General features: G+C 36.3%; 1 protein-coding gene across 2 annotated transcripts in view; it reads left to right on the forward strand.

Moving 5' to 3' along the window:
• Positions 1-15612, forward strand: part of SENP6 (SUMO specific peptidase 6) — a 66091-nt gene that overhangs the window by 44756 nt on the left and 5723 nt on the right. For both annotated transcript variants that reach the window (XM_052678947.1, XM_052678958.1), the window contains 10 exons: positions 290-522; positions 2975-3148; positions 4048-4090; positions 5312-5491; positions 9433-9659; positions 10264-10370; positions 10461-10577; positions 11425-11547; positions 11789-11881; positions 12839-13272. In XM_052678947.1, coding sequence (XP_052534907.1) covers positions 290-522; positions 2975-3148; positions 4048-4090; positions 5312-5491; positions 9433-9659; positions 10264-10370; positions 10461-10577; positions 11425-11547; positions 11789-11881; positions 12839-13272 — 1731 coding nt within the window. The remainder of the gene's footprint in view (positions 1-289; positions 523-2974; positions 3149-4047; positions 4091-5311; positions 5492-9432; positions 9660-10263; positions 10371-10460; positions 10578-11424; positions 11548-11788; positions 11882-12838; positions 13273-15612) is intronic.

Consider the following 15612-nt stretch of genomic DNA (forward strand, 5'->3'; position numbering starts at 1 on the left):
TGTTAGTTCTTTGTTGATACATGACATGAGTGATTTCATTTCTATGTCTAGAAGGGGGTTGATGATATCTTTCTTGTATAGCTAACTGTGGGAAATAAAAAGTGAGGAAGAGAGCATCTGTGAGCAGATTCCAAAAAACTATCAGTAAAAGCATTATAAATAATGGTGAATGTGGACTGCTTTTGTTACTGCAGGACAATTACATAAATTATTTTTTAAGCTATTGCTTGTAAAGAAATTTCTGTTACAGAAAAATGTAGTGGTTGAGAATTTAATATTTTCTGTTTAGTTGTTTTATCTAGTGATGATGATGAGGAGGAGGATAGTGGCAGCACTAGGAGAATGGAAAGCATTTCACCTCGTCCTGCAGATTCAGCCCGCTCCTCCCCAGCTCCTTCTACAGGAAAGGTGGAAGCAGCGTTAAAGGAAAACAGTTGTGGAATAGAACAGAGAATAGGTAGTATTACAACAGATACAGAAATTGCAGTCACACTACCAAGAAAAGCAAGAATGAAAGATCAGGTACTATTTCATGCTTTGTTTGAAGAAAACAAAAATCAAATAATAAATGAGAAGTGTGAAGGTTTGTCTTGCATTTTTGGAAGTTGGCTATATTTCATTGCTTTTCTTATTCACCAGCTCATCTACTAATATCTCTGCTTATACAGTATTGCAAACATAAGAAAATGTGCTGTTAACGTGGATGCTTCTGTGTTGAATGCTTGCTTTCTGAGACTGGACAGGTTATTTCTGAAACTCAGGGCCTTCTCAGCTTGCAGAAAAGTGTCAAAACTGTTTCCTGGTGAGACTTGGGACATGTGAAGGAAAAGGAAAGGAATCATTTGGAACAATATTGGCCCTTTATAAATAAAATACTTTGACAACTGTCCCAATTAATAGCACTTACTTTAAGGATTTCATGGTGAGGCTTTTGTTTTTTTGGTTGAGAACCACTGCAAGAATTGGATAAACAAAGACAAAAAATGTGCCTTGATCAGACTCCTTAAGTGCTGTCAAAGGGGACAGCTTTCATGGTATGTTTAAAAAAAAAAACAAACAACCAAGAACAATAACAAAAAAGCTACCTACCTCATAGTGAGACAGGAGGAAAATAAATTCCTTGTGATGATTGTTGAGTTAATTCTGCTGATGAAAATAATTCTTGGTTCTCTTGTCCAGTTTCACTGTTGTGAGTTTGGTCCAATAAGAGTATCTGATTGGAATTGTGACTAAGATTTGAAATCTATACGTTTTTTTTCTGAACTGGAATGCCAGTAATGTTGAAACCTTTAAGCAAGGTTGAGATTCAGAAGCCAATAGTCTAGTGTCTTAACTGATGAAATGATGTACATTTATGATGTGGTGCATAATCACAGTGTAAATCTGTGAGCCTCTGAGCCTGGTGAGGCTTAAAGCTTGGACAGTAAATAGTTTGGAATTTCTGCTACTCTGGCGTTATATGCTGGATTAAGTGAACGCACTGCATTGTGGAGGCATGATTGTCTCCCAGACGTTTTCCTTTCTATATTCATATTCCTGTCCACTGCCCTTAAGCAGCCACTTGTTACATTAGAAATGTATTGCGTGCTTGAGTGAATAGTAGGAAAGAACATTATTTTTGTGAAACTTATCACAGACTTGTCTCAAGGAAACTAATAAGAGTACTGATACCAGAACACTTGCCAGTGTGATTGAAAAGAAATGAAAATCTTTTAAGGTGGTTTATTTTTATAAGCAATCATTCTGTTTTGAAGAGAGTCCTTGAATGGAATGCTAATTGGAAGATTTACTGTGTTACTGTTTGTCTTTGAGATTTGAGCTTTTACAGTATTTTGGTAGTCCAGTGGAAAAAATGGACAGCTATCTTCAATAAGAGTCTTCGGAAAATATTTAATTACAGGGATGTAGATCCTCTCCTCTCTGTCTTCTCACCTGTATTTAAATGAAGTATCCAAAAGAATATTATGAATTATGACCAAGATAGGTTAATGATTATAGGCTTTCAAGTAGTCCTCAAGATTTAGTCTTAATGGAGTATTAAGTCCCTTAAAATATTTTTCTGTGGCATTTGAATTGTATTTTTTATCCTAAAAGAATGTTTATTAATAGGCAGCTTAATGAAATAAGGAGATAGTATCTAAGAGCAAAACATCAAAACTGTTGTGCAGAAAATTCTTTAACAAAATGTATCAATTAAAGCAATACAACAAATAAATATATTCTCTTCTGATGGTTCTCAGACAGCTTTCTTATTTTTCTTTTTTTTTGTTGTTCCTGTTACTTTTTCTTACGATTGCTCTTTTTGTAGTCAGTCAGCTCTTGGAGATTTTCTTGAGCTGGAGCCAAACTGCACATGGCCTTGTTTCAATGTTTAGTCTTCTAACCCAGGAGTCTGTCCTAAAAACACATTAGTGGTTCTTCAGAGTTCCTTTATGGTTTTTTGATTGTGTTTGCTTATTTATATTTCTTGAAAATTCTACTGCTAGTGTTTTATTGCACTGTACTTCAGTAATAAGTCAATGTTTTCGGTCACCAAAAGTCTATGCTAATAAAAAAATGAAAAAAATCTTCAGGATTTGAGGTGCTTACACAGCATTAGTGTATTTGTATAAATGAATTTAAATGTATTTAAAATAACCTGATTTTGCTGAGATATTCCGTATTTGAATATAAGTAAACCTAAATTATTCTTTGGCAGTTTTGGCAATTTTTATGACTTCAAAATTTTAGCAAAATATCTACAAGTGTAAACTTTTTCTTAAGTTTTAAAATACTGACATCTTCAAATGTTGCAAAAAGATTTTATTTTTTTTAGGAGATTTCAAGCTTTTATATGTAATTTTGGTGGACTTACTGTAAACAGTCTAGTTGACAGCAGACAATTAGCCAAAAAAATCAGTCAGTACTTTTTAACAGCTTGTTTTAGCAATAAATCGTAATGAAAAATTCTGAAACCTTGAACATTGCTTTTCAGTTTGGCAACATTGTGTCTAACACTCCAATAAAACGACGTAAACTGATTTCTCAAGAAATTGTAACTGAGGCTGTGCCACCACTAACTTACCAAAATTCATGTGAAAGTGTCATTCTGAACTGTCGAAGTATACGAATAGGAACCCTACGAAGAATGGTAGTGGAACCAGTGATTGTGAGTACACTTGTTATTTACAAACTTCCTTTCTGGTTTTGGGCATGTGTATTTTCATACTTGAACAACATACTGTTTTTTGCCTTTATCTGTGTAATAGCAAGTCTGTCTCTAGTTTCAAAGACTAAGGTTCCCACACACATTACATAGATACCGTTGTGTAGTAATGTATACTGTCTTGTTCTGGTATTGGAGAGAAACCTCATGTTTACAAAATCCCTTCCGTTTCTCTTACTTTGTGTATTTGGGGGGAAGGCAATGTGTGAATTAGGGTACATTTGTTAAGAAAATAGAAGGCAATGGTTATTAAAAGCAAATAAATGTATAGGTTGGTGGAAGAACCATGTCTTTTTCTACACGTGTTTAATTTTGCTTCTGTAGAAAAATATATTTTGCTAACTTTGCATTCAGGAGGGGCTTCAAGGAATCTTTAAATGCCAAGGGCATATAGTAGGCCACATGAAATGTATGTTTCTTACCCAAGTATCTACACAAATAACAGATAACGATACTTCTTTTCACTTCTTTACAAATACCTGTTGTTTGATTAACTTGAATGTTAATAGATGATATTGTCTTTTGAGGGTTTTCTTTCTCCTTAGAGTTTATAGCATTTTTTCAGGTGCATTGTTTTTTCAATGCTTTGAACCTTTTGGAAATAAAGTATTTCATAGATGTTTTAAATTTTAAGACAATATGACTGAAGGAGTAGTACCAAGTTGTAGAGAACATGCTTGATACATTGATTTGTGATAAAATGTTTATCTTGGTATTGTGTTTCATTTTACATTTGTATTTGAAAAAAATTATTGAAACCGCTGTAGTAACAGTTAGAAGACATTAACTCAGTTTTATTATGGAGAAGATATGAAATCTTACTGTTGTGTTATCTTCCACAGTTTTGTCTGGATTATATCAAAATACGCTTAGAAAGTCAAGAAGGTGAGTGCTTCTCCCATTATGTTAATATTCAATATATACTTTTTAATTGACTTTATCAAAGGAATTAACAGGTGAATCACAATGAAATGTCAAATCTGGTTTTACTGTATATGTAACAAAATGTACTGGGTGTTAGTAGTCATCAGAACAAAAGAATCAAGAGTATTAAATTGGTCTGAGTTGCCTAGTGAAGAAGAATCAGAATGATTTTACATTCTCTTCTTCCTACTGACAGAAATAAAATTCACAGATAGGAATTAGCAACTTGTGGTGTGTGTGCAAATTGGTCATTAGTTCTTCACCCTCAACTTGGTTGAAGAACTTCAGTTTTACTGGTGGTGATTGGTGCAAAGGTCTTAATTAAAATGATTGACAAAAAGCACAGGCAGGAAAATCCTTCCTTCTCTAAAACGTTATCTGTATTTCAAATACGTAAAGTGAAAGCTAGATAGGTGCCTAATATCCTTCCTGTGTATGTCTTCCTTTAAACATTCTTCTTCTCAAGCGTGTATGTTTCACGTTACTGAAAGAAATACGGTGATGTAGTTAAGGAGGTGAGCTAACAATTATTCCTCTTCCCTTTGTTTGAAAATGCTATCCTACCTAAAATTGAAGTTTGTTTTTGTTATTTGTGAGGTAACCATCACTTTTTGTAACTGTTATGTCTCACAAGGCCCGCAAAAGTAAGTGTAGCCTCTTCTCATTCAGATGTTTGTTGCATCTAAAATCAGGTGCATAGGTACTTTTTTTTTTTTTTTCAGATGAACTTTTTTTCATATGTTAACAATTTACTGTTTTTCTGGCATTTCTCTCTATTTAATAGTTAATTAAATGCAGGACAGATTTTTGTTATCTGCATACGTTTACTTTCTGGACAAAGATAAATTTACAAAGCATGTTTTACAAAGCTATCATAAAATGTGTCCTATCCACAGTTGCAGATTTAGATGGTCACTTTTCTTCCTCTGTTCTTCTGTGAAATAAGAACTAGGTTAAAGTTGGTGAGAAGAAAACAGTTTTAAAAATTTCTTACTTGCCAGGTGACATCAGAATTAAGTAGGTCTTTTAACAAACATCACTTGTGTTTCTTTCAGTTTTTTTAAAACTTTCTTTAGTGGCTTATGAACACATTTGATCTCTTATTAAAATCAAGGGGGAAATGATCAAGGAAATCTTTGCATTTTGACTGGGTTGTGATACAGTTGCATAATTTTCTTCTAGAATCAGAGAGTGATGTCCGAGAGATAAACCTGAAAACTTCAGAACTTACCAAATGTGAATGGTGTAGTGTCAGAAAATTACCAGTAGTTTTTCTACAGACAGTACCATCAACCTGCAGTAGCCTGAGAGACCAGCTGAAAATGAGTAAAGATAATGTCTGGTACGAATGTAAAGGAGACAGTAAGTAAACCAATTTTAATTCACTGTTTCACTTCAAATTATCTTTTAACGTTTAGATCATGTCTGAGTGCACTAAGAAGTAAAATTGGCATCGTTGTCTGGGGCAGATGTAGATTTTTCCTGATGGTATTGCCTTCCCTAGCTAACGGGGAGAACAGTTCAGAACAACTTGGCAAAATTACAGTTTTCTCATTGTCCAGATACATGCTAGTTTAGTTTAGTACTTTTTTCACTAATAGTTCTACTGAACCAAAGTGAAGTTGGTTTATTTAGTGTTTTTCTAGATGTACTTTTTTCACTAATAGTTCTACTGAACCAAAGTGAAGTTGGTTTATTTAGTGTTTTTCTAGATGCCTTTATATCTTTTTGTTGACTTTGGTATGTGTACCTCTGTTTTCTGTTCTGTTTTCAGGCCACGATTTGAGGTGAAACTTCTGTATGGGTTTATTTGTGGTGGTGGTTTTTTGTGTCTTTTTTTCTAAAATGTAGACAAATACTTGTTTGTAAAATAAGCATGTTGTCTTCACACGTCTTAAAATTAATTTCAGCGTAGTCCTTCTTGAGGGTCTAAAGTGTTTGTGTACACTCTGTTTTTTAATAGGCGTAGAGTCATTTTCCCCTCAAGTAATTAGGCTTTTCTTAAGGTTAATTTTTGTGCTTATCTATACTTGTATGAGGCTTTATATAAGCATGATGCATTCAAATGCAAATGGAAGAAGAAAACCTTCAATAATGTCAGAGTTGTGTGCTTTCAACACAAAATACTGTTATAATGAGCTCTTCCATATCTTATAAAAAGTTTAAGCTGTAAGGAGTTAAAATTACTCAAGTAATTGAAAAGCCTGCAGGGGATGATACAAACAGTCCTAGTAGCAGGCATTTGACCACCAGGCAAACACAGGTGTCCACAAGTGAACAAAGGCAAAACTTCCTGACGTGGCTGGGGAAGAAATCTTTTCTTTAACAGAGTGTGAGAGGGAGATAGACTGGTGGTGTGACTCTCTGCGAGAAAGACCCAGAGATTGCAACCCCCAAACTGTAGTGGACCCTCTCCTTTGCCATAGTCAAACAGAGAGCCAATTTGAGAAGAGAGGAGGAATGGCAGCAGGTCCCACCTCGGCAGTGCTGGCAATGCCCGTCCCAACCTACTTCAGTTCCCCTGCTGCCTCTGTGTAACAGGTTTGAAGCCCTGAAACTGGAGGGTGAGGTGACTGAGAATGAGGTGAAAGTACTGCCTCCAAGCTTTTCTAAGGAGAGGCTGTCAGCTCCACACTTGATGACTGCATCCTCCAGTAAAGAAAGGAGGGTGACAGTCATAGGTGACTCCCTTCTAAAAGGAACTGAAGGCCCACTATGTCGGCCTGCCCCTACCCATAGGGGGGTGTGCTGCCTCCCTGGGACCCGGATCAGGGATATTTCTGGAAAACTTCCTAGTCTGATCTGCCCCTCTGATTATTACCCTCTGTTGATAATCCAGGCTGCAGTGATGGGTTCACGTGATGGGCAGGTTCTGCTTGACCAACCTAACCCTAACCCAACCTCCCCTACATGTGGGGGATGAGCTGCTGGAGAGGAGCTCTGCGGAGAGGGACCTGGGTGTCCTGGTGGACGACAGGTTGGCCATGAGCCAGCAGTGTGCCCTTGTGGCCAAAAAGGTCAATGGCATCCTGGGATGCGTTAAAAAGAGCGTGGCCAGCAGGTCGACGGAGGTGATCCTCCCCCTCTACTCTGCCCTGGTAAGGCCTCATCTGGAGTACTGCATCCAGTTCTGGGCTCCCCAGTACAAAAAAGACAGGGACCTCTTGGAAAGAGTCCAGCGGAGGGCACAAAAATGGTGAAGGGCCTGGAGCATCTCTCCTATGAGGAAAGGCTGAGTGAACTGGGTCTGTTCAGCCTTGAGAAAAGAAGACTGAGAGGGGACCTGATCCAGGTCTATAAATATCTGAGGTGTGGGGGGCAGAATGGCGAGGCCAGACTGTTTTCAGTGGTGAGTGGAGACAGGACAAGGGGAAACGGCTGGAAACTGCAGCATAGGAAGTTCCACACAAATGTGCGCAAGAACTTCTTTACAGTGAGGTGACGGAGCACTGGAACAGGCTGCCCAGGGAGGTGGTGGAGTCACCGAGCTTGGAGGTGTTCAAGGAACATTTGGATTTTGTGTTGAGGGACATGGTTTAGTGAGAACTGTTGGTGATAGGTGGATGGTTGGACTGGATGATCTTGAAGATCTTTTCCAACTTTGGTGATTCTGTGATTTTCTGTCTCAACCTTTCTTTCTCTACCACCCCAAAATTTTTCCTCTGAGAGTATGGCTCTGAGCTATTTTCTCACACAGCAGCTTTGTAGTACTTGGTACTTACGAATACCTTGTGAGAACACAGTTGCTGTTTGCTTTCTCAATGATGAAATTATTTGAAGCTTGTATCTATAACCATGTAAGCAATAGCGAGTAGGTGACTAGTTCACAAAATAAGACTTAGCAAAATCCAATTAGACACTTAAATTCGGAATGCAATGAATTCGAAGGCAGGCTGCTGAATAACATTTTCACAATGGTTTGCATGCTGAGTTAAGAATAAGAAATGATTATGCAAGTGCCTGAAACTCCTCTGTTAGAGAAAAATAGGTCCCTGCACTTAGCCAACTGCATGAGGCAGGAATTTGCAGCCTGAATACAATTCCTGTAACTGTGTGCCTAATTCGTTCTTTTTAGGGGCTTACTGCCTTTTTATTTGTCAGATGATGGGAGCAGTTCTATGCAGTGGCTAATTGATCTCATTGCCTAACTTTCTGGATAGGCCAAGCTGACCTGCTGAAGCTAAGCCACTGTTTCTCATTAGAGAGAGAGGTGGTATTTTGTTCCCAGAATATTCACCTGAGGTGGATAAGTTTGGGTTTGGTTATGTTACACGGCCTGAAAGCAGGGCTTTTCTGATTCTAGGTGGTAAGATCCCTTCTCGTGTGGAAAGATGTGAAGATTTTGATCAGTGACAGTTTAAATTCCTCTCATTCCTCTCCTTGTTCAGATGCATACTTTTTCTTCTCTTTTTTTTTTTCTCTTCTGATTGAATCAAAGAACCTTAAGAGATTTCTGTTCCTATGGTAACCGAAATCTGATCAGGGAAAAATAAGTGTTTCTTTTGTGAAATTGCCATTATGGGCTTTTGTACTTTTTACATACTCAAATCATCTGTGCCTGGAATCAGCAACAGTAATTTTGTTAGAACTTCTAACGTGTGGTGTACAGTTCTATATCCACTACTTGGAAAAACACCACTTTTTTCCTCACTTACATCTGGAAAAAGCCATCTCAAAAATGTTGTTGTTTGAGTTGTTCTCAGTGTATTTTCTAAGCAGTGGTTTTGCATTTTGCATTCTATTTGTTTGCTACCTCCAGTTAAAATAGGATTTTTTTTTCCCAACTTGTCACTATTTCTGAGAATTTCTAGAATTGAGAACACGAAAGCCTGTCTACACCTCTAAATCAGTTCTGTTTCCACAGATGAATGAATGTGCTTCTCTTGAGAAGTTAATGTGTGCTGCTTCCTATATGGAGAGGGAATTATGCTTCATATGTAATTTATGTAATTGTATTGAAAAGTTATTGTGGGAACCATAATCAGAAAAAAAAATTGTTCTCAGAGTTTATTCTCAATTAGCAGGCAACTTGTGATTTTGAAATAGGTTTTGGCTTTGCATTCGGTATGTCTTCTATGTGTAAGGCATAATACTTAATATTCCTAGGGGCAGAAATTGAATATACTCATTTCAAATGTAAGTAGTAGGGTTTGCTGTCTGTCTGCAAACCTGTTTATTTCTGCGTGTATGTGTTGTCAGCAGAGAGCATACGTGTGTTGTCTCATGGTTCTTCGACATCTGTTTATAAATGTGACACTTTACTTCGTTTCCAAATGAATAATTTTTTCTCTGCTTTTTCTTAGGTCAAGAAGAGCAGTACATCATTTTAATTTTTGAAACTGGCCTTGATCCTCATGCAAACTCAATATTTGAAAAAATAATCACTGACATTGGTATTAGAAATAATATTTCTGACTTCTTCGTGAAAATTTCCTTTGAAGAAGCCAATGGCAGACTTGTTGCATTTACTAAATGCTTGGAAGACAATTCCAAAGGAAGCCCTTCTCATAGAGAAAACAAAATTAAAAATGTAATTGTATTTTCATTTTAGAACAAAGTTGTTATATCATTTTTTATATCATTACAAATACATTAAAGATATTGTGCTAGTCTCTAGGCAAATACCTCAAAAACTCCTGCTTGCTTTTTTTTATGAAGACCATCATAGTAGTCTATAGTGGGTTATTAGGCTCTAGGAAATAGTCTGTGCATTCATAGTTCTTAGTGTGTTTAGTTTACTTGTAGGGTTGCACACTGTTCCCCACATAATGTCATTTTAGAATGATTAAAGGATGAGAAACTTGTAGTATAATTTGAAATATAATTGTCTCCAAATTCATCTACTGGTAAAATACAGTGTTATTATGAGAATTAGCTTGTGGTGTACAGTTAAATTTAATTAATGCTTCATTTAAACAAAACTACATATTTAGGGAATTGGAAAGCTTTGTGGTTTTGCAAGAAATGAGTACAGGGATAAGTGTAATATAATGTATCAGGGAAGGGGGAAAAAAACTGAAGTCCTTCTCAGAAGTAGTGGATCTTACACCTCTGGACTTCTCAAGGCTTTACTATTTTTTTTTTTATAAATTTGAGCATGATTTTCAAATTAATATTGGCTTTATTTTTATAAGGTTGCTCCTGACTCCAAAGTGCAGCCGCGAAATAAACAGTTACCATATTTTGATGATGAAGAAGAAATTGGAGAACCACATACAGTATTTATTGGTCCCATAGAAAAGTAAGATATTTTTATTTGCTTTGTGACTGTGTTTCTGGTTTTCTTTTCTGATCTTTCACGTGAATTATTGAATGTATTTTTTCATTTCAGGCTGATAGTTTATCCGCCTCCTCCAGCTAAAGGTGGTATTTCTGTGACCAATGAAGACCTCCACTGTCTAAATGAAGGAGAATTTTTAAATGATGTTATTATTGATTTTTATTTAAAGTAAGTTTTATTTCAAATCCATACTTAGTATTCATTTCCTTAGAAAACTGAGAAATTCTGACATTAAAACTTTTTACGTCGTTTATTAACACTTGGTCGTCAACTGCCTGTAATTGATTTTACAGGTTGTTTTGTATTTTTAGTAGAAATTTTGGTTTGTTTGGTGTGTCATTCTTTTGACAGTGACATTGTTCTCACTTGGAATAATGGTTCCTTAAAATCTCTCTGCATCTGAAGTGGAATTTTAACTACCTTTTAAAGTGCACTTATGGATTTTTTTTGTTTGTTTTTTCTCTCCCCAGAGTATTTGTGTTCCCTAGAACTTCATTTCTTCTGAATAACGTAATGCATAAATTAATCTTTTTGTGTCAGTGATGCCACAGATGTTAGAAGCATATTAAGTTCATATATACCTGCCATGTTTATGTTGTGCATAAGGACTGTGTGTACAATTTTGGTGATGAAGGGGGAAAGAAAAGTATTGCAGCAGTCTGGGCTGTGTTCAGAGATTCAGTGGCTCAATTACAAAACACAGACCATTTCTAGATATGTATGTAAGAAACTCATTGACAAATTGGTTTTCTGTCATAATATGAAAATAAACACAGCAGAACAGAGCAGAACAACTTTTTTCTGCTTTTTTTAGCAGAGCACTTACTACCTTGAAATGCTGACACAGATAAGAACTCGTTAATGTACTGTGGTTAGTTAGCCCTGATACTGTTACAACTTTTTCACTTCTGTCAAGAGGCTGCAGCAATTTTGTGGGAGTTGGACTCTTGGCAGTCCATTTTACTCAAGTGATAAATTCAGTATGTTGACACCTCTGTAACTTTTTTTTAATTAGGTATTTGGTACTTGAGAAACTGAAAAAAGAAGATGCTGATAGAATACATGTGTTCAGTTCATTCTTCTACAAACGCCTTAATCAAAGAGAAAGAAGAAATATTCATGAAACTTCAAGCCTCTCGTAAGTCTTTTGATAAGTCTGTATTACGAAGAGCTGAATGCTATGAAGATTACAGGAGATGAACTTCTTACAGACAGTATCGTGATACAGAACTAGGAAACATCCAGACCTATAACAAATAGAAAATATACCTTGAAAATCCTTAGAAACTATGTGAAAGTTAATGTAAAAATACAAGAAAAGGTATTCTTTTGATGCAAATAAACCATTCCACAAATCACATTTGTGTTTCTTCTTTCAGAATACAACAAAAACGACATGGGCGAGTAAAAACGTGGACACGTCACGTTGACATTTTTGAGAAAGATTTCATTTTTGTTCCTCTTAATGAAGCGTAAGTAAACATTCCTTATTACTGAATACACGTGCTAAAAGCTTAGGCTTTGCATTCTACAATAGAAAGGTGTATTACAGTGTGACATGAAATCAAAAATGAAGAGAATAAACTTCTCTTTCCAATGGTCTCACTCAAAGAGCTGCAATAACAAAGAACTGCATCCTGGGAAGGATGAATCTACAGAATTAGCTTAAGAATGAGATGTGCGACTTGGCCATGAGTGAACTGTGTCATTCTCCTTTGTTGTACACTTCAAGTTTCCAGTGGAAATAATTAGTTCTTAAAGTTACAAGCTATTTTCTTTTTAAATCTAGGTTAATTGCTAATTTGTTTACTTAATTGGTACAGAAGGTATATGTTAATAGAATTTGCCCATATTCCAGGGTTTTGCAATAAATTCATTAATTAGGTGTGGTGAATCATTCAAATCAAAATGCATCTGTACTTCGTTTATTGCTTTTGGAAGGCCATTTACTTTAATTGCCATTGACTTTTGATGGAATTTGGGCTTCATAGTCATCTAAGTAACTTTTTAATATGTCAGACATGCATTTTAGCTACTGCTCTTTTTTCTAAAGCACATTCAAGTATGATTTCATCTGCATATAATATGTAGCTAGATTCCATTTTGTTAATTGGTATAGGAAATCAGAAAGCCTTCAGAAAATGTGTAAATAAGATCAGTGTAAATGTACTTTCAATGCCACAATCCCTGAATTCCCTGCTGCTCCATTTCTGTTTGAGAGGCAAGTCAGTCAAGTCTGAAATGGCAAGAATGTAAGGAAGAAAGTGGGACAAAACTTACTTCCTATGTTATTGTGAGTTAGAAGATATTACTGTATTTGACCCTGAAAGTGTTGCAATGTCAGTTCTCTTCCTTGTAGTTCTGTGAAGGGTAAATAGGACAACAGCCCCAGTGTAATTGCTAGTTAATAAAGTATTTTTTCTTTGCAGTGCCCACTGGTTTTTGGCTGTAATCTGTTTTCCTGGCTTAGAGAAACCCAAATATGAACCAAATCCCCACTACCATGAAAATGCTGCAGCACAGATAAAATCTTCCTCTTCCGATGGAGAGAGCAACACACCATCTCCTTTACCAAATGAGTTGGATACACAAAACTCGCCTTCTAAATCCACAGCAAAGAAGACATTGACCAAAAAATACAATACAGCTTTAACAGATTCAAGCACTGAAACGCAGGACAGTGACTCCTCATGTTGTAGAAGAAGTCCTTGTAGGGTAAAGAGCAGTTTCAAAAAACTAAATCAAATAGACAGTGATGTGGAAGAACCTAATACTGTTGAATCGGCATGCCACAGACTGGACCATAGGACTCCAGATGAAAATGGTGTACAGGGTGAATTCACAACTGCTAGCCAATCTATGGGTATGTTATCATAAAATGGACTGACTTTAATGAAAAAATTGAAAGCTTCATATCTGTTCCTATATTTACAGTTGCGTAAACATTGAATGCTTATGTGACTCAAGTTGGACTGCTTGCAGTATAAGTAATTTATAGTCACTGTGTATAAATTGGTTTGTGGCTGTTGATTCAGTTCTTGCTGCATAAGACTAGAGATACGAGAGATGAATTTGTCAGTTATGTGACACTTTTTCATGCAGAATATTTTGTAAATGTCACTTGCTTTGAATCAGATGAAACTGTAATTGTTAAGAAAAAAAGTAGACCATTAACCTTCATAATGTATCTATGAGGAGCAGCTGAGTTAAGATGAACCTTAGTGTCTTCTAGCATTTGAGGTACGGTTAAGTTCTTTAATGTCCTGATGAAGGCATGTAGAAAGACTGAGAAGAAAATTTTAAACAAAAAAAAAAAAAAAACCAGCAAAAAATATCAAGCTTCCTTGCTGCATTTAGAGAGACTTTCTCCATGCATCACTTCTTTAGAGGCTGTTACCAGTAGTTGCATTCATCTAGAGCAGCATTTGTACCAAAGTAAACAAAGTAACTGACATAATTTTAAGGACAAAATAAAGAACTGGGAAAATATTTTTCTCTGCTCACAGCAAGGTTTGGATCCTTGAGATGTGAAGTACAGAATATCTGATGGTGAGAAAACTTGTATATCGGGCCTTGATAGCACTCCTACTGACTTAATTTAGGTATAGTAAATAGTTGTTTAGTTTCTAGGACAAAGTCCAAAAAGGCTCTATCAATCATATGGCTCAATCTATTCTGTATACTGCAGACCACTGTAACTTCCATATCTTTGGGTATAAACCCTTTCCTACTTTCTAGTCAAAACTTATTCACAGATACTTTATTCTTCTATGATAACATTGTCACTTCTAGAAGCTCTTTTTTGTTTTTGTGGGTAGGGAGAGGAGGAGCTGATCTTGCTTAAATTGATTTTTTTCATTACGTGCAATTGTCGCAGTATATGATATCACTATGTACATTAACTTACCTATCTTGGATGATGCGGTTGTTATTTGTCTGTCGTTAGTATGTTCCTCATGAAATACATTTTTTCTAGGATTATGAGTTTTTTTCCTTTTTAATGCCTGCATTGTATTGCTGCCTCACTGGTGGTCATTGTGTCAAAGACTAAAACACCTGGACTTCCTTTCCCAGCTAGGGCAGGTGATGTACCCTTTGATTAATGCAGGCACTATTATTGGTCACCGTCATGGTTCAAGAGGGCAATTCAGTTTGAGATTGACACTAAGCATATGCTTAGGGAGCTAAATGTAGATGCACCGTGAACTTGAACTCCTGTTGCAGTCAGATGAAGATGGGGATGTAGATCTTTGATATTCTGTCCAGCCTTCTGCTGTTGCTCTTGACTCTGCCAAACTGCCCATATCTATGTGCCAGATACTTAGGGTATCTCAAAAGGCAGCAGCTGCATCTTTGATAATATACTTAGTGAAACCAAGAGAGCTCTTCCTCTCACACTTGAAACAGGCACAGAGTAGTTGTTCAGCTGAGTAGCTGCTCTATATGTGGTCTTCACCATAGTTGCCTACCACAGGTGGCCTAAACATGCAAGTCTTGATCTCAAAATGCATTCTGTTGTTGGACTTGTAAGTCAGTAGGCATGAATGCCAAAATAATTTTGAAGAGACCATCCAAAATATTTATATTTTATTACTTAACTAACCCTCTTTTTATGATCAACATAGAAGGGTCATCCAATTCTTCTTTATATCGTCTGTGATTATTCTTGATACCAATTCTTATTTTTCAGGACTGTCAGCAGTGTGTCACTCCATTATATATGGCCTATTTTCTTTGCCAAGGTCTATTCAAAGATAGCGAGTAAGATTAATTTCAAAGTTTGTCCCTATGGAAATCCACTAGTAACCTCATTCCAATCTTCAACAAATGCAGATCTTCTGTGATTTTCTGTTAGCTAGTTCACTGTCCTATTTACTGTTCTTACAGAGATCTGGTTTTCTTTAGTAACTGATAGCATACTATTACTTCAGTGCCAAAAGAAACAACATTTTTAAGTTTGAGATGGTTTAGATACATTATACAGCTATGTTCTAGGGAAGGTTTTATTCTGAAGATACCAAGTTTTGCTGACATGAGGTACGCATTTATCACTTACGTTCACTTAGTTCATTAGTTTTTCCTTCGACTTGTGTTCTGGGGACTTAAAAGGTGGTATGGGAAGACGGTGATGGCCTTTGCTGTGTTACTTGAAAGAAACTTCTCACTTTTGGTTTATATACGTGAGTAAAATGCTGCTCTCCAG

This window comes from Tympanuchus pallidicinctus, unplaced genomic scaffold (genome assembly GCF_026119805.1).
Source record: "Tympanuchus pallidicinctus isolate F22 unplaced genomic scaffold, pur_lepc_1.0 scaffold1, whole genome shotgun sequence".
NCBI classification, from domain to species: Eukaryota; Metazoa; Chordata; class Aves; order Galliformes; family Phasianidae; genus Tympanuchus; species Tympanuchus pallidicinctus.